The sequence below is a fragment of the Solanum lycopersicum genome, chromosome 4 (genome assembly GCF_036512215.1).
Source record: "Solanum lycopersicum chromosome 4, SLM_r2.1".
NCBI classification, from domain to species: domain Eukaryota; kingdom Viridiplantae; phylum Streptophyta; class Magnoliopsida; order Solanales; family Solanaceae; genus Solanum; species Solanum lycopersicum.
In genome coordinates this window covers 56,977,376-56,998,392 of record NC_090803.1, presented here as the reverse complement: position 1 = coordinate 56,998,392, position 21,017 = coordinate 56,977,376, and the positions used below count along the sequence as shown (strand labels likewise).

General features: G+C 28.5%; 2 protein-coding genes across 2 annotated transcripts; one reads left to right on the top strand and one right to left on the bottom strand.

The window, feature by feature from the left end:
* Positions 1-219: 219 nt before the first annotated feature.
* On the top strand, positions 220-3,925 carry LOC101255291 (chaperone protein dnaJ 10). The gene is made up of 10 exons (XM_004237661.5): positions 220-676; positions 1,398-1,457; positions 1,562-1,644; positions 2,003-2,156; positions 2,352-2,481; positions 2,629-2,787; positions 2,868-3,046; positions 3,113-3,193; positions 3,294-3,428; positions 3,646-3,925. Exons 1-10 carry the CDS (start codon positions 590-592, stop codon positions 3,724-3,726), a joined length of 1,149 nt encoding a protein of 382 aa, XP_004237709.1. The 5' UTR covers positions 220-589; the 3' UTR covers positions 3,727-3,925.
* Positions 3,926-4,918: 993 nt separating this feature from the next.
* LOC101254991 (F-box protein SKP2B) lies at positions 4,919-8,385 on the bottom strand. Its single transcript, XM_004237660.5, has 4 exons — positions 7,845-8,385; positions 6,381-6,729; positions 6,156-6,297; positions 4,919-5,527 (listed from the first exon to the last, which is right to left on the bottom strand). Exons 1-4 carry the CDS (start codon positions 8,078-8,080, stop codon positions 5,160-5,162), a joined length of 1,095 nt encoding a protein of 364 aa, XP_004237708.1. The 5' UTR covers positions 8,081-8,385; the 3' UTR covers positions 4,919-5,159.
* Between the last annotated feature and the right edge of the window lie 12,632 nt (positions 8,386-21,017).

Below are 21,017 nucleotides of genomic sequence, written 5' to 3'. Positions count from 1 at the left end.
AAATACACTATTTTTGAATATCGACAAGTAAGTGCTCTGCATCTATACCTATATTTTGGTCCAGTTGAAAAAGCTGAGTGACTAGACAATTGGATAAGGTAGGTCCAAGACACCACCCAAAAAAATGGGCCCCCAGAAAAAAAATAAAGCCCATTAAAGAAGAGAAGAAAAGCCCAGAGCCCATGAAGCAAAAAAAGTACAAGTTTGAAAAGAGTAGTTGATAAAATGATGAAAGGCACAAAGTGACAGTTAAAATAGTGTTTTTTCTCCCGCGAAAAGCTTTAATTAATTCGTTGATCAGAACTGGAAAGGCAGCTTTGTCTCGTGGGGGCACTCTCTTATTCTGTGACATTCTTTTCATCATACCCCACCCACCCCCCTCCTCTTTCTCTCCTTTTGTCCTTGAAACTTTTCTTGATCATACAATTTTGCCAGTTTTTTTTTTTTTTTTGGTTTGGCTTGTTTGTTTTTTCTTACTGTCAAGTGGTTTTTCGCTCCTGTATTAAGATTTTAGAAGCGCGAAAAAAAAAGGAGGGTAATTAGAGCATTGGAGGAGGTAAAAGAGTAGATTTTGGAAAAGGAGAAGAAAATGGTGAAAGAGACAGAGTATTATGATGTTCTTGGTGTAAGTCCTTTAGCATCTGAAGACGAAATTCGCAAGGCCTATTATCTCAAGGTTTTTTCTACTTTTTTATTAATTTTTGTTCTCTATGTTTGAATTTTGTGTAGATTTTTCTGAGTGTTGGGGTTGATCTAATTTACTTGGCATAGTTAGAATTTCGAGATTCAAACTTTTGAAAATTATGTTATAAGCACTGAATAAATCACAATAATTAACCCATTTAAAAGACATATAAGGAAATTCTGGTCAAAGAAAATCTTGGCTGATGATCGAAATTCCAACTGTGCCACATAAATTTGAGACGAAGAGTCATTTGTTTAAACTTTTAGAATTTGATAAGCGGATCCAAGTAGTATGATTCTTGGGATATTTGTGTTGGAAATGAAGATTTGATTCATCAACTTTCATTTTGACTAGAAGTACAAAATGGTAGTGGAAAATGTCTCTATCCTTTTTGAAAGGAATTGTTTTGTGTTCAATATTGATCAAGTTTAGATGAAGTATTTAGTATATGTGAGAGTTTTAAGTATTAGCTGAATCTAGAAATGCATTAAACTAGCATAAAATGTAGCTCCCCGGATTTGGTAATGTGGGAATTGGTCTCTCTTCAGACATACCTAGTGTAATCCCACAGGTAATTACATGGACCTTACCCAGTGGAGGTAGAAAAGTTGTTCCTGAAAACTAGAAATGAAAACAGAAAAATGATAAAGAACAATTTCTTGTGCTTGTTAAATGATATTTGAGATCTGTTTTTTTTCATCTTATGGTGCAGGCCAGGCAAGTTCACCCTGATAAAAATCCAGATGATCCCCTTGCTGCACAAAGATTTCAGGCAATCACATTGCTTGTTTCTTATTTTATGTTTCTTTTTCTGTAAAATCTAGTCAAAAAGTACATATTTAGAAAGTTTTTGATGTTTTAAATGGTAACAAACAGGAATTAGGAGAAGCATATCAGGTTTTGAGTGATCCAGTACAGAGAAATGTATATGATCAAAATGGAAAGTCATGTGTCTCCAGGTAATCTTTCTACAATTGCTTCTTCTGAATTTTATGGGGCCATTTGGTTGTTGGTTAGAGTTCAGCACGTATTAGTAATCCAAAGATTAGTTATTCCATCTTCTACCCTGCATAAAATAGTACGTAAATTGACTCAAAACGATAATCAAACATCACACTTGGTTTGCAGAGTTCCGAATACATGGTATTAGTTTTGTTAGTTTTAATACATGAATAACTAACTCCCTTCCTAGCCAGCAACCAAACGACCCCTTAAGATGATAAATGCAAGTAGCTAGTTTGCTAATTCACAAATTTCTATGTAAAAAGATGTTTTTTCCTGCTACCATCAATACTAATTTTGATGTTCTCTTTGTAGGGAAACTATGCTTGATCCAACTGCTGTGTTTGCACTCCTCTTTGGGAGCGAACTTTTTGAAGACTACATCGGACATCTATCTGTTGCATCAATGGCTTCCTCTGAATTAGTCACCGAAAACGACAACCCTGAAAGGCTCCATGATAGACTCAAGGCAAGTATGTCATGAAGTTCAATAACATCTAAATTATATATATAGAAAATATCTGTCCATGAAATTAAGATATGTTTGATATCTCGTTCTTAGACTAAATGTTACAAGAGACAAGGAACAAATTTTCGCTTTTTCCTTTAGTTCAGATTTTACGTTTTTACAGTTGATTCACTATAATAGAACTATGTTATGAAGGGTGTCCAAAAGGAAAGGGAAGAAAAACTTGCTAGAATCCTCAAAGATTTTCTTCAACAATACGTTCGTGGTGACAGAGTGGGATTTATACATCGTGTAGAATCTGAAGCAGAACGACTTTCACAAGCAGGTCAGCTCACTCACTACTCTTGTGTTTCTTCAAGTAATCGATTGCTGTAAGTTTTACAGAATTTACCATCACAAGTGTTGAAAAGACCGCATTGAATAAGGACAACATAAAAATGTCTTAATTAGACCATGACATTTGCGTTAACAGCATTTGGAGCTGAGATTCTTCAAACTATTGGATACATATACACAAGACAAGCAGCACAAGAACTTGGAAAGAAAGCAATTTACTTGGGAGTTCCATTCATGGCCGAGTGGGTTCGGAACAAAGGTCATTTCTGGAAGTCACAGCTAACAGCAGCAAAAGGTACACTTACAGAAGATCAAGTACTCCCCTTCTTGTTATATATCTGTATCTTTGATGTGGTGGACTGTAATGTTATATAGGTGCTTTTCAACTGCTACAACTTCAAGAAGATGTTCGTCGCCAGTTTAAAATGGATGGGAGTGGCCCTGAAAACGACGTTGAATCACATCTAAGATTAAACAGAGAAACATTAATGAATTCATTGTGGAAACTAAATGTCGTAGACATTGAAGTGACTCTTTTACATGTTTGCCAATTGGTAAGCCTGTTGCTACAAGCTTATTCTTGAAAGAGACCTTTGAGTTACTTGTGAGTATTCTTTCAGGTGCTACAAGAAGGCAATGTGAAGAAGGAAGAACTCAAGAAACGTGCGATGGCTTTAAAGATTTTGGGAAAAGTATTTGAGGCAAGTACTAAGCATAACTTGTGTCATAATATCCCTTCTAAACACAAGTCTTGTTGGTTATTGAGCTACTAATACTAATTCATTTGCATTTATTCAATAGAGGGAGAAGTGTGTTGGAACATCGAAAAAGAAGACGATAGGCGATATCAATGCTGAGGAATCTAGTTCAGATAGCAGTGATGATGAAGAAGACTCACTAAGAACACTAAATTATAGAACTCCTCTACTCACACAGGTTCTCTTGACTCTTTTACTTACTATATATATCTATTGAAATCAATGATATTTATAGACATAAAGTGAAAATAATCGTGTTTATTCCCTTGATTAGAGGTTGACTCAGTAATCATCTTTAACGTTACAAATTCAAATTTCAAACACTCAACTAAAAGTTGACGATGAGATTCTAATACATAAATACTAAATTTTTTTTTTGGTGTGTGGTATTGTAGGGAATTGGTAGACTCTTTAGATGTTTGTGTAATCCAGCATTCGATGTCGATGATGAAGAGATTGTATACAAAGGCAAATAATATTCAAATCGATGAACTAATTTTTTGGCTTCGTGCTTCGAATTAATCGATCATGTTTATGTAATACGGATAATTGAAGGAAAAAAAACTCATAAAGGCGTAAGCTAATTAATATTTTGTGCAGCTTGTTTTTGTAATTGAAAAAACATGTAATGAAATATTATGTTTGTTTTAAATGATTAAACAAATTTATTTTTAATATCCTGTCCTTTTCACTAAGAATCTTTATTTTACATATAATAAATCTGAAAATAAAACGTAAAAAGTTTGAACTTCTTTTTAATTCCCTTCGAAAGTTTTTTTTTCAGTCAAGTAGATTATTTCTATCATTATTTCTACAATTATAGAAGTTCATGGGAATATCTCCTTTCTAATTGTGTTTATTAGATTATGCAAATAACATTAATCCCATAATTTTAGTAAAACTGCTATATAAGAAGGAAAATATTACTAAATTAGAGACGAAGTTCTACTAAGCAATGGCTATTATTTACTAATTTTAGATTACTTTCATTTGCTATAAGGTAATACCAATTTAAGAACTTTATGTTCAACACGTCCATTTATCACCTATCTTATTACTGTAATTTCTCCTTTTTCCCACTCACGTCAGTAACGACGTAGAAAATATTTACTCAACTATCATTATTAAGCTAATTTGTAACCTAATAAAAATGATAAATTGAAACTGAAACTGTTAAATGAACTGAATGAATCAAAAATTAGACCGACCAAAACAGACTGAATTTTGAAACCTAATATATTAAACTAAAGGTGTCAAATGAACGGAATAAAAATTAAATTTAAATTGATCACAATAGACTTAATTTTGAAACCTAATAAGTTGCACTAAAGGTGTAAAACGAACAGACTACAGAATCTAAATTGAAATCAAAGAATAGACGGAAATAAATAAATGAAAAGAGTTGCTCATACTTAAAAATGAAAAATATTAAAATTATAACTCGACCCCTTTTGTTAATTCGTTCAGTTGTTAAAATTTCAATTTGTATTAATACCAAATAAAAGAAGTCTTGGAATCCTTACCAACCTTTTAAACTGACAAAATAAAACATATCGACATGAACTAAACTAGTAAAATAAACAATGAAAACTTAATTTGTAGGTCGATTTTGCTTCCCCTAAGCAAACAAATTTTAAAAACATAAAGATTTAACCTAGAGGAGTGAAATTTGAAACAGGAAATTAATGTCTTTCACCAAATAGTGAGAACACATGAAAGGAGTCTTAAAAGAGTTTTGACATCTCAGTCCAACAGAATAAACAAACAGAACCTGTTTGCCTTAAACAACCTACATTGTCCAGCATTAGTTTTCACAGAAACAAATATGTACAAGGGCGTTTCAACCTTAACGCCCTATTTTTCATCTCTCCCTCTATGACGCGGACTCGAAACTTGGACACAGCACATCTCAGTGAGCTGGATGGAGAACTCGTGCACGGTGAGCTTGGACAGAGCACGCACAATGCACAGAGGTTAAGTTCAGGCATCCGCTGATGATGAGAGAGTGTCGCTCGGGGCATGTGTGCAGAGCAGGAAATGCTTCACATACTGCTTGAACGGCGGGAGGTGTGAGAGCAGTGCATTGGCTGATGTTTAGATTCATAAGCCCTTCATCCTCGTTCCTGTGCTTCTTCATAGACGCCCACATCTCGTGCTTGTTCTTGACCCGACTCTGAGCTAGAGAGTACATTGCCCTATCTGTGATGTACTGGCAGAAGTATAGGCCGAGGGACCTCAAGTGAGGGCAATTGTTTGCCAAAGCAATCACGGTCTCATCTGCAGGCATTAGATAATAGCTATGTCAAACTTCAGTAGAAAAAGGAAACACTAATAGCCCATCAAGAAGTAGGCAGTAGAACATACTTGTGATTACACTCAACAAGCCAACAAGAGGAAACACAGACCTCTAAACTACATAGAACACTGCTATTTTGTAACCATTGCTCTAACAGGTTGAGAGCAATGATCATAAAATTTCATAACAAAACCATCCACACAAAGAAATACAGGAGACATCTAAATTTGGACACTCCCCCCAAAGAAAAAAAGCTCAGTTCTACCGCCTAATATGTATTTCATCATTCATTTCAGACACCACAAATAGCCATATGAGTTTATTCGATATAAAATCTAAAGTAAGGTCCTTCATATTCCTCGTATACATCAAAATCATGTTTACTTTTCATTTCCAAGATGAAAATATCTCGCATGAAGATCTCCTTCTAGTTAGGACATAAATAAATTGTTGTCTTTGATAAGATTTCTTTTGCATCTAGAATACTTGAATACAACTTACGCCCTAATAAGCATGGCAAATCCAAGTCAGTTTAGACTCTTCAGTAGTAAACATACCACTGCTAAGGGAAGACATTAAATACAAAACTTAACCAGATACATGTTTTACCTGTTATAAGGACACAGCCACACAGATCAAGGGCTCTGAGATCAGGACAGCCATAAGCCAAACTCATTACACCTTCATCACCAACTTTATCGCACCAACCAAGATTTACAGTCTGCAGTCGGTTACAGTAGTAACCAATAGCCTGCAAGGAGTAATACGAGTCATATAAATTCAAAGAAACAACGGTTTAGTACTACAGGTCATTTGAGAGGAAAAGACATATACCTTCAATGCCTGATCAGTTGCAGCTTTAACACAACCACAAAGGTTTAAGACTCTTAGGTTTCGGCAACGCTCAGCTAGGTATGCAACAGCGTTATCACTGAAAGCAGAACACCCACTGATATTCAGCTTTGTGAGGTTTGGACAGCCGTGAGCTAAAGCATAAAGGGAACGATCAGTCAGCTTGAAACTCTTGCTAAGATCAAGGTCTTGCAATTCATGACAGTGATTGGCAATTGTCTCGATACCAACATCCTCAAGTTGTGGTAAATCTTGTCTTAGAGTTAGAACCTGCAGCTTTGTGAACTTGGGGGCAAGTGTCAGCACTAAATTGTTCATATTCCTCTTGCACCTGAGGGGACAAAAAAACTTAGAAACCGACATAACACCACAAATCAACAAGGGAAAGATAAACTCACAGAGATCCATGTACCCAATTCCATAGAATATCAACTCTCAGATTACTAAATACCAGCAAGATAGAGAAATACAAACAAATTTCAATAAACAGGAGGGGGTAAAAAACCAGCACTACAAAACCAGAAAATGCAAGCTATAAACATCATGTGAGCCCTCAAAAGATAAAAGGAAAAGTATAAAATAAAGGCAAATGCACAATCATATGCAAGTTATATCTTCTCAGGTTCAATGCTTCTGAGCACTAAAACATAGATATCAACTTCCAGATGCTCAGGATGAAGCACATAGAAAAAAGGGTAAAATTTAGCCACAAAGCAGAACAATAACCATGATGATATGACCATATTTTATTTTTAGGGCATCTCAGATACAAACACATGTGATAAGACCTATGGGATTAAGGCTGTTGAATCACAACCCTAATCTCTCTAATCTCCTCATTTCCCCCCAAATCCCTTGATGCCAGTGCAAGGAAAGCTTTTCAACTTAACTTTGCTCATCCAAGTCTTGGCACTCACAAATCCAAATTGGAAAAAATCTTGAGTCAACCCCTTTTAACATAAAAAATCTAACCTTTTTCAAAAGAATAAAACCAGGGTAGGGTAAAGGAGAAGGGGTTACAGGGTGGGGACTCATACCCTCACCAATGAGATAAAAAAGTTCAGATAACATCTAACCTTATTTCCAAACTCAAAGAGTTATTCAACAACATTTACAAACCCCTTCCTCCAAAAAAGTAAACAAACAATAAAAACCTTATGTATTCCTACAGTTGATCAATTGTACATAACATCTCAAACAGATTGATCAAGGTAAACAGGACCAAGATAGTTCAACACATAAAACTTTGTGAATTTTCCCATTTCCTTCAACTTTTCTAGAACACAAAAATTCAGTCTCCCCTGACACGACTCCCCTGACCATTTGCAACCAAACAAATGAAGAACAAGAACTACCCTTTTACCAATCACATCAAGTAAAACCACCCCATCAAAACAAACCTTAAAATTTTATCAAAATCAAGAAACAAGAAAAGTCAAGTCATACCAAGAAAGGGAAAGACGAGTGAGTCCCCAAGAAATTGCATCTCTCCATCCACTACAAACACAAGAAGCCAGAATCACCGAGCGATCATCCACAAGTGAAGCAATCCTCAACAACAACTCCATAGGTATATCCTTCCACTCTCTGATCATCGCCCCACCCCCCATTTTACAAACCCCACCTCTGCTACCATTGTTCACAAACAGCTTATCCAAGCTCAAATCTTCTACCCCTATCATTTGTTTCTACTCAAAGTTGTAATCTTTTTACACCCCACAAACTCCTACCTCTATATATACACAAAAAAACACAAGGAAAAGCCCAAAAAAGGGTATCTTCTTGTTGCTGTTTCAAACAAAAATACAGAGAGGTGAGTAGGAAAAAGAAAAGGAGATAGACTCAAATGTATAGTAGTGTATGTATTGATCAGTATTTCTAGGGGAAAAGGGGTTTTGTTTCATTGGGGAAGGAAGGTAACAACATGTGTCATCACATAAGTTGTACACACAAGTAAAGTCTGTCCAAGAAAATTCTAGAAATAATCAACTCCGCGCTATTTCATGTGACACTATATTTGTGTTATTTCACGTGACATTGTTTGACTTGATAAATATTTATGAAAATAAATTAAAATTTGTGAGGTGTAATTACAAATTTATTTTAATAAAATTTTAAATTTTTTTCTAATTATAATAAGATGATGATGATGAGAGTATTTTTTTATTTCATATTAAGTAAAAATTTTAAGAATTTTTTCTAAAAGAGCTCATGATAAATATGTAAATGTTTTTATATATTTATTCTTTTCTTTGATGAAATATCATATTTTTTAAGAATAAATTATATTATTTACAAAACTATATTGATTATTTCACAAATAGACAAAAAAAATATTATTATATTATGTATATATTTTAATTAATAAATATAGAGTTCCTTAAAAAATTTCCAAGAGGGTATAATTACTAGGAGTCTTTCAGATAATAATCGTATGTTTCATTTTCTTTTTTAAGCCCTTTTAAAAAAAATATTTACTCTTTTTTTAAGATCTTTTTTATCTTAATTTTTTACCTCACAAAATTAGAAAAAAAATTTAATATAATTAATGTACTAGTATTAGTTAATATATTTTAGAAATTATACCGTACTTTGTTAAATTAAAGTAAAATAGGAAAAATTATTATATTATTCCCTCTATTTAAGAATAATGATTTTTTTCTTTTTTAGTCTATTTTTAAAAAAATTAAAATAATTTTTCATGTGACATATTTAAGGTCACAAAATTTAAAAACAGCTATATACATTTAATATCACTTAATTTAAAATTATATAATTAAAAAATATCATTTCTTAAATTTTATATTAAATTTAATTAAATTATTCTTTTTAAAACGAAAAAAATATTACGAAAGAGGAAGATTTGAGGGGTCGAATGAAAACGGAGTAGATTTTTGTGAAACATCGTAAAGGGACATTAATTGGGAGATGTGTAATAGTACACGTGTCCTAAGGATATGAAGGGATTATAATCAACACAAGTATTTTTTTCAACAATAATAAAAACCAAAAATGAATATAAGAGTCATAATAATTCAAATTTAAACTATATTTCAATCATTATCATAGAATTAGACTATAAATATTAATAACATAAATTTGTTATTGACTTGAAATTAATTACATTAATTCTTTCAACGTGGATGAATAATTAAAAAGCATATAAGGTTAGATTGTTAAGATATTTATTTAGAATAGTGAAATTTAGAGTGAATGCAAAATCAAATTACATTGGCTTGGATACATTTTTATTTGTAAATTTATATTAACTTCAATTTGAAAAGGAAACGTTTGGAGAAAAAAAATGAATAAATGTAATTTTACTATTAGTTTCAAAATTAAAGTAATATTATATTATCTCGAGTGTAATGTTAATGAGATAATATAATATTACTGATTTTGAAGAGGGGTAAGTATAATAAACGATATTTCCTAATGATAGTTTCAAGTTTTTTTTGTTGATCGAAATTAATCGAACTATTTATTTTTTGTGTTTTCCCTTAATTAAATTAAAAGTTGTCATTTGCCAAGGAAGCATGCATAGTACTGAATAGGAAGTTGTCTATTACGATAGGTACGTTCTAAATGTGAAATAAATATATAAAAATGTCGTACTAATATTATAATTGAATGATACTTACGATAAATCTTCAATTATAAGCTTAATATTTATTTGAAGAGATCATCATAAATAATTAAAATATCAAATAATTAAAACATATTGTTCAAAATACATGAAAGATTCAGACAAACCTACTCCGTTAACTAATTAAGTTGTCTTCTTTAATTTCTTTTCTTCAAATTGAAAGTAACTTATTGGATCGAAGTATTTATTCAACTTTATAACATATTATTCTATATATTCCATTAAAAAAATATTTTGAATTATTTTGTTGCGGACAAACTAGAGGAAACTTCAACTAAAAAATTTCATTATTTTTCTTAAATAACTGGAAAATAAATAAATTTATCAACAAAATCAAATGTAACAGTTGTTTTATCCAATATAACACTCAACGTTATAATTTTGACTTCATCTTTCATTAAATAATTTTATTTAATTTATTAAGAACTACTTATAAAGCAAGCAATGTGCAATCGCAAGATGTTGAATTGCAATAACGAGTAGCGTAATGAGTTGAAGGCAGGGGCATGCAATGGTATAATACGGTACGATATTTTAAAGTTTCAATATTATAAATTTGATATTTAATTTTTAAAAATTATATCATCATTATATCAATTTAATTCGATATAACTTAATATTTTAATGTTCAATTTTAGTGTCCTACGATATGATAAATCGATAATTATTGTTTAACTTTTACCAATATATATTCATATAATAAAGTATCATGACTTCAACCAATAAAGAAATAGTCTCAATCATATCATGTAATACATAACACATACGTGTAGAAATAAATATTCAAAAAGAAAATACAAACAACTCCTTCCTTTCGTTAATTAAACTCTTAAAATTTAATTAACGTATATAGAGTTTATCATCCACTTAATATATTTATTTCATAAATAATTAAATATTAAGAGGGCTCCATACATTAGGACCCTTTTTCCAATTAGATTTGTAGGATTATGATTATGACTTTGATGTGATTATTGTAGGGTTGTGATGAATGAATTAATATTGAGCATATCTCTCTATATAGGTTAAATATAAAAGTGTAAAAATAATATTTCCAATGAGAATAAGTAGAAGAAAAGAATGGTGGATAGAAAAAGCAAGAAAAAAAAAAAAAAAAGGGGGGCTGCTTGAGAAAGTTCCAAAATAGTGTACAAAAACGAAACCGCTATATAAAAAGTAAAGAGGATAAGTTGGGTCTTTTCATGTTTGTTATATAGCCCCTTTTCTTTATGCTTTTGGCATTATGGTTTTATTATATTGTATATCATATCATATAATAATAAATATATACAGTACCAATATTATTATTATTATTATTATTATTATTATTTTATACATGACTATAATTAAGTAGTAATTTTGTATTTGGTGTTTTATCGTTTTATACTATAAGTTGATTAGGTTTAAAAGTTAATGTAGATCAAAATGTACAAAGCCACTTATTTTATTAAATGAAAAGGATTCAAATATATCATCGAACTTTTAAAAAATATTTATTTATATTATTCATTAAAAAATTTGAGTCACATATGATATTGTTGTTTTAAAAAAAAGCTCATCAATGTCATTTTCTTTAATTTCGATTTTGCAAAATTATTTTTTACATCCTAAATAAGGTTTACACTTTTCGGTTATTATTTTTGGATCAAATGTACATTTTTTGTTTCTACTTCCTTGAGAACATCAAGAATACGATGAATATTAATAATTCTCAAATTTCAAAGTTGTTCAATTCTTCATGAAATTGCCTCAAATTTCAAGAGTAGTTTCCTCCGAGCTAGATATCAAAACTCAATATCTTTTGAGCTCGAGTTCAAACTGACTCAATAAGACCCTCTTTGAAATTTCTTCAAAGTATAAAAACGTTAACATTCTTTAATGGTAATCATTTAAAAATTTGAATATAGATTTAAAGAAACACTAGGCAACAATGTTCAAAGGTAAAAAAAAAAACAACTACAAAAACACGAATAAGAAATTTTTTGAAATTTTGGGACTGATTTAGTTTTTTTGGAATATTTTTGTTAATACACGTGAATTTTTTGAACTCTACAAATTATTTTAGAATTAATTTTTTTATAAAAGAAATAAATGATGCAGCAAAATTTGAGATGATTTTGTGAAAAATTGAACATGTTAAAATTTGGGAGTTTTCTATGTTTTTCATGTATGTTCTTTGTGTTCTTAAACTAAGAGAAGCAAAACGTGTACATTTGATCAAAAACTCCAATCGAAAAGTGTTAAATCTTGTTCGGGTGTAAAAAATGATTTGCAAAATCAAAGTTAAAGAAAAGGCATTTTTTTTTGCAAAGTATGACATATTATTGCTTTAAATTGTGGTTCACTAGTATTGAAACTAACGCCTTTTTTAAAATCAAACTAAATTCATAGATTAAGAATATCTTTTACTTATAATTATGTAATTTAATTTTTATTTATATATAAATATCGACATCAATTATTAAATATTTTGCTTTAATATTATGTAAACAATTTTAACTACAAAGCTTGAAAGAAGAAATTTAAAGAAATAATTTGACTTTTTTGTCTCAATTGAAATTTTATTATAGAGTTTCAATTAAATGGTTTTGCTTGATCTCACTTTGATTTATTCTCGAAAGCAATCAGTGCAAATTAAAAGAGAAAACACATATAATTAGCAATTTAATAGGACACATAAGTCATTTTAGAGTGTGTTAATCATATATATTTGACGAAGCCACTAATTAATTGGTACATACTTAACTTAAGTAATAATTGCCAAACATGGCAGAGAGTTGATATATATTCTAATCAAATTTTGGAGAAAAAAAAACTTAATGTTTGGAACTTCTTTTATTTATTTTTCTCTAAAAATAAATGGAACCTACCTAACTTATATTTAGACATTTTACAAAATGTATGAGTAATGTAAGTATCAAATTATTTTAGCACATTCTTTGTTAAGCACTTAATTAAATATTAGTGTGTTTTGATTATGTTTATTAGTACAATTTATCCTATCTTATTTTATACATTTCTTAAAGAAAAAGATTAAGTAGTAGGTAATTTGATTAAAATGGAGTACTTTTTTTTTTCCCAATTTTAAACTTCTCTCAAGGATAAAAGTGGACTCAAACCATTTATTATATTTTGACTTATAAAAGCATCATCCTTATAAGACTGTTGCTAAACAAAAGAAATTCTTTTTCACATTCAACCATGAGAGGGCAACTTGAGCAATCAAAGCTACGCCCTCTTCCACTGCTGACTATGAACAGTTGACAGGTTGGAACCTTTCAACTACACCTAGGTGGTTGTTTGGTCCTCCAACTCTCAGTTTTATATTGGTCATTTGTTCCTTTTACTTATTTATATTTATTATATTTGTATATCTTTTAAGAAATGATAATATGAGTATGTTATTATAATAATTATATTAATTAATATATAATCTTAGATCGTAAAAAATAATTTAGGAATTAAATAATTAATGTGATGGTAAAATAGAAAAGATTTTTTTTAATATGTTATTTTATCTAAATAGCGGATAAGTAAAAGTAAATTAATAAAATATACTCCCATTCACTTTAATTATTTGTCACATTTTAATTTAACACACATTAAAAAAAACAATTGCGAATATGACTATTTTATTATACTACATCTATTAATTGTTAATTAGTGTTAGGTCTTGAAATTTCTTTTTAAAGAACAAGTAATTAGTATTAAAAGTAAATTATGAAAAACGTAACATTTTCTTTAATATATTAAAGGTGACTAAAGTCAAAGTGAATTTATATTTAGAAGTAGGAAATTAAAAATGAACTAAGGGAAGAAATACTTTGAATAAATATTTTATAAAATAAAAATGAAAAATAAAATAAATTGGAGAGAATATAATAGTACTCTCTTTTAATTTTATTTTTTTTCTTAATTTGATAAAGGCTACTATCCTAGGAAACGCAAGACTATCTTTCACCACAAAATGCATCAATAGTGGGTCTAAAAAAGTACTACTTTTTTCTTTAAAAAATAGGTTTTCTAATTTTTTCTATTATCAAATTCTAAGAGTTTCTTTTTAAATTAAAATTATTCTTAAATTATTTCTAAATTTAAACTACATCCTTTAAATATTATTTTAAATAAAAAATATCCTTTTGAATATTTAAAAGTAACAGTTTTCATCCTTCTACTTGAATTTATAATAAAACTAAGAAATCTTACAAAAATTAAGTCATTCTTTCGTAATTATTATACTTAGATACGTTAAATTAAAAATATTATTGTGAACATTTTGATGAGTTTAACCTTATGCAAATTCATTAAATTGGACAACTTTTTTTTCTTTTATTTTTCATGTTAATTTGATATTAAAAATATTATTAATTAAAATATATTTTTCTCAATTGAATATGCTAGAAGCGACGTTTGTTGAAGACTTTCACTTCTAATAATGTAGAACGAAACTCAAATGCGAGACAATCAATATTTTGATCACTTTAATTTCAGACTGGCCCAAATTTTTTTATCTAAATACAATTTGACTTTGAAAAAGGTAAGATAATTAAGCTCCAGCTTCTTCCGTTAGTAACTGAGAAAAAGAGCAGATCATGTGTTCTCACACCTTACAAACATTTTTTGTTTCAGTAAGTGCCGATGTCTAAAAATTTTAATATTTTTTCCATAAACTACTTATAGCAGGTAATGAAATTATGCATGAAAAATGTTGTTGATAGTCACGTATATTGATCATGTTTATGTAGGATCCTTTAGTTTTTTGACGATATCTAACAGAAAGATGAAAATTGTTCACTTTTAAATATTTGAAGGATGTTTTCTGCTGAGAATGATACTTTAAAGATATAATTTAAGTTTAGAATATAGTTTAAGAATATTTTTAACCAAAAACGTAAATTCTAAATCGATATTATTTTTGTTTTTTAAAATAATGAAGAAAAAAACACAAAATTAGAATTTAATGTTAAAATTTTTAGTGACGATTTTTTGGACTTTTGTCGCGACTATTGTCGCCACTAAGGGTGTGTTTGGTATGAAGGAAAATGTTTTCCTGGAAAACAAGTAGATTTTGGACTTATTTTCTTATGTTTGGTTGGTGAGTAGAAAATATTTTTCGTGTGTTTGATTTATGAATGAAATTAATTTTTTGGGGGTTGGGAGTGGGTGGGGGGCTGGTAGGGGATGGGTAGGGGTGCTGACCAGGGGTGGGGGTGGGTAGGAGTTTAAAAATAAAAATTTGAAGTTGAAAATATTTTTAAAAAGCAAAATTAATTTTATTTTTTTTTGGAGGGGGGGGGGGTTGGCCGGTGGTGGGTGGGGGAGGTCAGGGATCGGGTAAAAAAATAAAATTTTAAAATTAAAAATATTTTTGTTAAATTGATGTTTTTCGGGAAAAAAATGCAATTTGAAATTGGAGGAGAGTTTTGGAAACTGTTTTCCTTAATTTTTGAAAGGAAGTCATTTTCCTTAATTTCGAGGAAAATTAATTGATTTGAAAAACAGTTTCCAAAACTTTTATCCCAACCAAATATGAGAAAATTGGAAAACATTTCCTTCATCCCAAACATACACTTAAAGTTAAAATAGTACTTAAGTTAAAGTAAGGAGGGTAGAAAATGAGAGGAAAAACCTATGTTCTTACATTTGACGAGAAAATAGGTTATTAAGATTATAACTCACGACCTAAGTACTAAGTAACTTTAAGAATAGAAATGTCAATTTCATACGCAAAGATATCGCTATCTAAAATAACCTTGCAGGAAAGTTGCATATAGCATTAGCTAAAATCTCAATATGAGAAAGAAATCAGACCTATAGTTTAACTACCATGACTTGTTTAACTACCATGACTTGTAGATCTTGCTTTAATGCGGAAAGCCTAATCTTGGATTAATTGTTATAATCATTTGTTATTTATTACCTAATTTGACTAATATAAATTTACATAGCTTAATACATAGCGCTTTTAATACCTAAAACTCAAACTATTTCCTTTTTAATCAATATAAAAAAATCTCATTTATTTCATCATATTCTTAAAATAATCCCAAATCCTTTGTTTAATTTTTCCGTGATTAAATCAGACATTTTCTATCTTATCTTGGTGTATGCATGTTTTTCTATGTCGTCTTCCATTATGGGAGCACAATATATATAATGTTTTCTTTTCTTAAACTTTGTCTAAAATGTTTTTATGATGAATCAATAATTGGTTATTGTCTAGGTACATATTTTCTTGAACCTAGACAACTTTCTTTAATATGATTAATTTAGCTAATTAACCTTATCACTAATTGCCTCATTATATTAACCATGTTCCACATTTTTGTCTTTAAATAGAGCATGATCATGAACAATAATTATTGTTGATAGAATATAGACAATATATAAATTAAGCAATAATAATATTAGATCATGAATTTCATTTGATATTTTTAAAATTTGATGCTCAATTTATAAATAATATCACATAAAATAAATATATCAGTTACAAGAGGTGCCTCAACTATTAATTTATAGTATGCCTTATCTCGATTTTAATCTAAACACATGAAATAAAGCTATAGAATAATAATAATAATAATTAAAAAAACATATTCACATCAAATCTAATATATCTCTTGCTATCAACAAAAACTTCCAAGCAAATACTAGATGCTTCGATACAATGTTTTGAAGGATAATAGTTTATTTATTGGATAAGAATTAATTATATGATGTTTATTCAAGGGTGTATAAGACTAACGTGGTATATCAACTAGTTTTTTCTTTGACGACAAGCTCAGTATAATTGTAAATTTAAATTAATCAAAGTTTTAATTTCATTGAATTAAAAAAAATTGAGGTCACATATAATAGATTCACCTCATAGAAAAGGATAATATATTGTAAGCTGAATTAAAATATTATAGTATACGCATGACCGAACACATGCATAAAAATTTATTCCAGTAACATAAAATGTTTTTGTCATAATTAAACTAATACTTTGGTGTAACTAATTATAGCCAGGTGTTAAAAATGTGGCAATTTAACCAGTATACATACACAACCTCATGTTAACCTTTGATTGGTTTTAATTAATAAATGTTGTTTATCAATTAAGCCAATATTACTAAAAAAAAATAAGTATTCTATTCGTTCTATTTTATTTTATGTGTTATTATTTAATTTGATACAATGTTTAAATGTGTTATTATTTAATTTGATACAATGTTTAAAAAAGAGAGGATTTCTTAAATTTATAGTTTAAAACCATCCTTATATATTTATGTTGTTGTTTTCATTAAGGATTAAAGGAAAATTTTACGTTAATTTATTTCTAATTATAGTAAACTTAAAATAACATTCTTTTTGGAACAGAATAAAAAAGAAAGAATGTGATATAAAATTAACTGCGCCTTTACTTGTGGATGTTAATTAGAGGTATCCAAATCAAGGGTTGAGTATTCTAATGTCTAACAATTAATTAAGAAGATAACCCACTAAAGTATTTTTATTTTATTTTTAATTTCATATCTAAATCATTGAGGGAATTTAATACTATATATTTTTTATATTTATATAGTACATTTTCAATCTTTAAACGCATAAAAACATCTGAATTACTTAATTGATTGATTACAGAAATTTTCTTATTGATAAGAATTCGATTCAATTTCGTATCTTGTCTTTATCTATACCTTATTGTTTTTGTTGATTTTCATTCTGGACAATTAGAGGTTTTTATTTTCCACTAATTTGAGGAGATAAAATAAAATTGGTGTCTTATAGATACAAGCTACAACAAATAAATTAATGAAACGAAAAAAGAAATCTCTAGCACAAGTTCAAAAAAGTTTTCTTTCGTTTTGCTTTAATCGAATAATCATTCGTAATATCGCTATAATTTCTGTCACGATCTTATCTTTCGGATAAATATTCGGTGCTAAGCATTTTGTACAATGTGTTATGACAAGTTCTATAAAACAAGTTTAATTCAGAAAGCATTGAGCGTATCTTAAACAAAATTATTCAAATACTTAATTAATAAATTAAAATAATCAACTGATTAATCTTAACTGATAAATACTATCTTATATTTAGTCGATCAATTAATTAATCAATCTTGATGATAACATGTTTTATTGCATTTTGTTATTTCTTTCTAAGTGGATTTAAGTTGAAAAAAATCATTTGAGGAACTTAATTGATTAATATACCTTGAAGCAGTGAATTAATCACTTCTACTACATTAGAATAAGGACGTGTAATATATGACTCAATATATAAACAAGTTGCAAAATTATCTTTTACAATTTTGATAAATTTAAATTCACACCGAATAAAATTTATATAATTTTTTTTGAGAAAAAAGTCATTTGTACGTTTTTAGAAATCCTTTTAATAAAATTAATTTCCTATTTGTAAGCAAATAAGATTAGCTATCTTTGAGGGGACAATTTTATTTTATTATTGAGAAACTTCCTTTTCTCAAACCCCACACCAATAAATTAAATGAACAAAAAGAAGAAAACAAAAGAATGTACATGTAAGTTGACTTGTTCATGTTGAAGTATTGTACAACTGAAATAATGCAATAATATAATTTCTTTTTCAGTAAATAATTTATAATTGACGTAAGAAACAAAGTAGAGGACGACGAGGCATCGCATATTATGTGGTAGCCTTGTTTTTGCTTCGATTTTTGGTAACTTTTGTTTTAGTTGACATTTGTACACAGCAAACACGTCAGAATTTTCAATAAAAAAATTAAAAATTTAAAGAAATAACACACGAAGTAGTCTAAGAGAGTGTGACATCTATAACATATATTTATATATTATTTTAACTATGTATAAATAGTATAACTTTCAGATCCGAACCCCTGAGAATAAGGTGATTTGTACATGTTGGGATCGAAATAACAAAATGATACAATTTATGAGATCACTCTTATTAAATATAATTCATTTAAACATAGAGAAGGCCCTATAGAGTAAAAGAAATAGACGAATTCTCGAAAAAAGAGGAAGCAAGCCTATATAAAATAGGAAATAAAATAAAGAAAATTCCATGAATAATTGGAGTCAACAATACGACAGACAACACTATCTACACCTGAAATCGTGAATTAATTAGCTTCTGACATTGTGCAGTTTGAATATCACTATAAAATTTGTGCATGAATATTAATGTTAGATTGGTCACTTCGAATGACGTGAGTTGCAATATAATTGACAAGTAAAAATGAACAAAGAAAGCACACACCTAGTAATTGGTATATTGATGATCATACTACCCAAAAAAATAATTAAAAAACATAATGTTATTTAATGTATGACTTGATTTTAAGTGATTGATAAATGACCGACTCATAAATAAATCCTTCAATTTCTTGGGTTTTTTTCTTCAGGTACCTTAATTACGCCATTTTTCTACTGAATCATTGAACTACCCATAATTTGTTCTTTTTAAACAGTGTCGACTAATTTTGATCGATTTTTCTATTGTAAATGCCTTTAATTGTGTTCGTATTGTAATAATTTATATTGAGGAATGAAGACAAAATATGTGTTAGTCTCATTTGTTTTCTAATGTGTTTAAATGACTTGAAGTAAAACACAATTATTCTCGAACAGTTTCACTATCAATTAGACTAATGAGTTCTGGAACAACATATGTATTCTCTATCAACATCTCTCACAAAATTTGGTTTCACGTCAGCCAGGGATATTTAAAAAGAACAAATTATGGGTGGTTCAATAATTTAATACGAAAATAACATAATTAAGGTACCTAAGGGAAAAAACCCAACAAATTTATGAATTTATTTATATATTTGGCCTTGATAAATTTATTAAGAGAATATGTTCAATTTACACACATAAAAAGTTATATATAAAAAAAAATCTTTTTCATGTAGATAACTTTTTGTACCAAGAAATCTTCCATCGGAATTGAACTTTAAAGAAACAATTATTTTGTGACTGAAAAGAATCATTTGAAGATCTGTTCAAACTATTTTTTTCTAACAAAATTATTTTTTAATTCATTGATATATCAAACGTTGTTTTGAATTTAATCTTTTTTATTTAAAATATGAAGAAAAGAAATGGCATATCTCTAAAGAAAAAGTAAAAAGAAAAAATCAACTTTCTCTCATTCAAACATGTCATCTTGAAAGTAAGTGTCTTATAAAATCTTCCCATTTTTTATGACTTAAACGATTTTATTCTTAAAAAAGTAATGGCATTTGAGAACTATTAATCTTTAAATTTTATTCTTTTAATTTATTTAAAAAACAGTATTATTGATTATGAAAATATCGAATAGAATTTTTGTAATTGGAATCTGAAAATCATTTAAAATCATGTTTTCACTTTTTCCACCCACTTTTAATATATTCAGACAATAAAATATTATTATTTACAAAAATAGAATCAAACACAATTTTATCTTCAAATTTAACTTTACAAGTTTCGAATAAAGTAAAAAACATTTAATTTCTAAAAAGGTGAGGATTAAAATTAGGAAGGTGAAGAAAGAAAGGAACCTCTTTTTAGTCTTATATACCGTTTTCTCTTAATCGTTTTTTTATATTTAAAAGTAAATGAAAAAATTATTAACCATGATCGAAAAGGCCATAGAAAATAATTAATTGAAAATATTAGTGTATGTTGCAACTTTAATATTGTTTTGATCTCATTAATTAATGTCCCTTTCAATATTTGACTATTTTAAGAATGTTTTGCAGTATAATTATTTAGATAATAAATAAACTGATTTCTATTCTGCCGTGGCCTCTAATGCTAATATTTTGCTCTCTGATTATTTTTACTTATTTAGTTTAACTTTATATATTTAAGTAATAAATAAAAATTTCAATTTTACTCTATCACTAATCACTGGATATAATAAATTTAATGTATTGAGAAATAATTATATATAATTATAAGAATAAATAAGAAATTAAATGATAAATTATTTTTTTA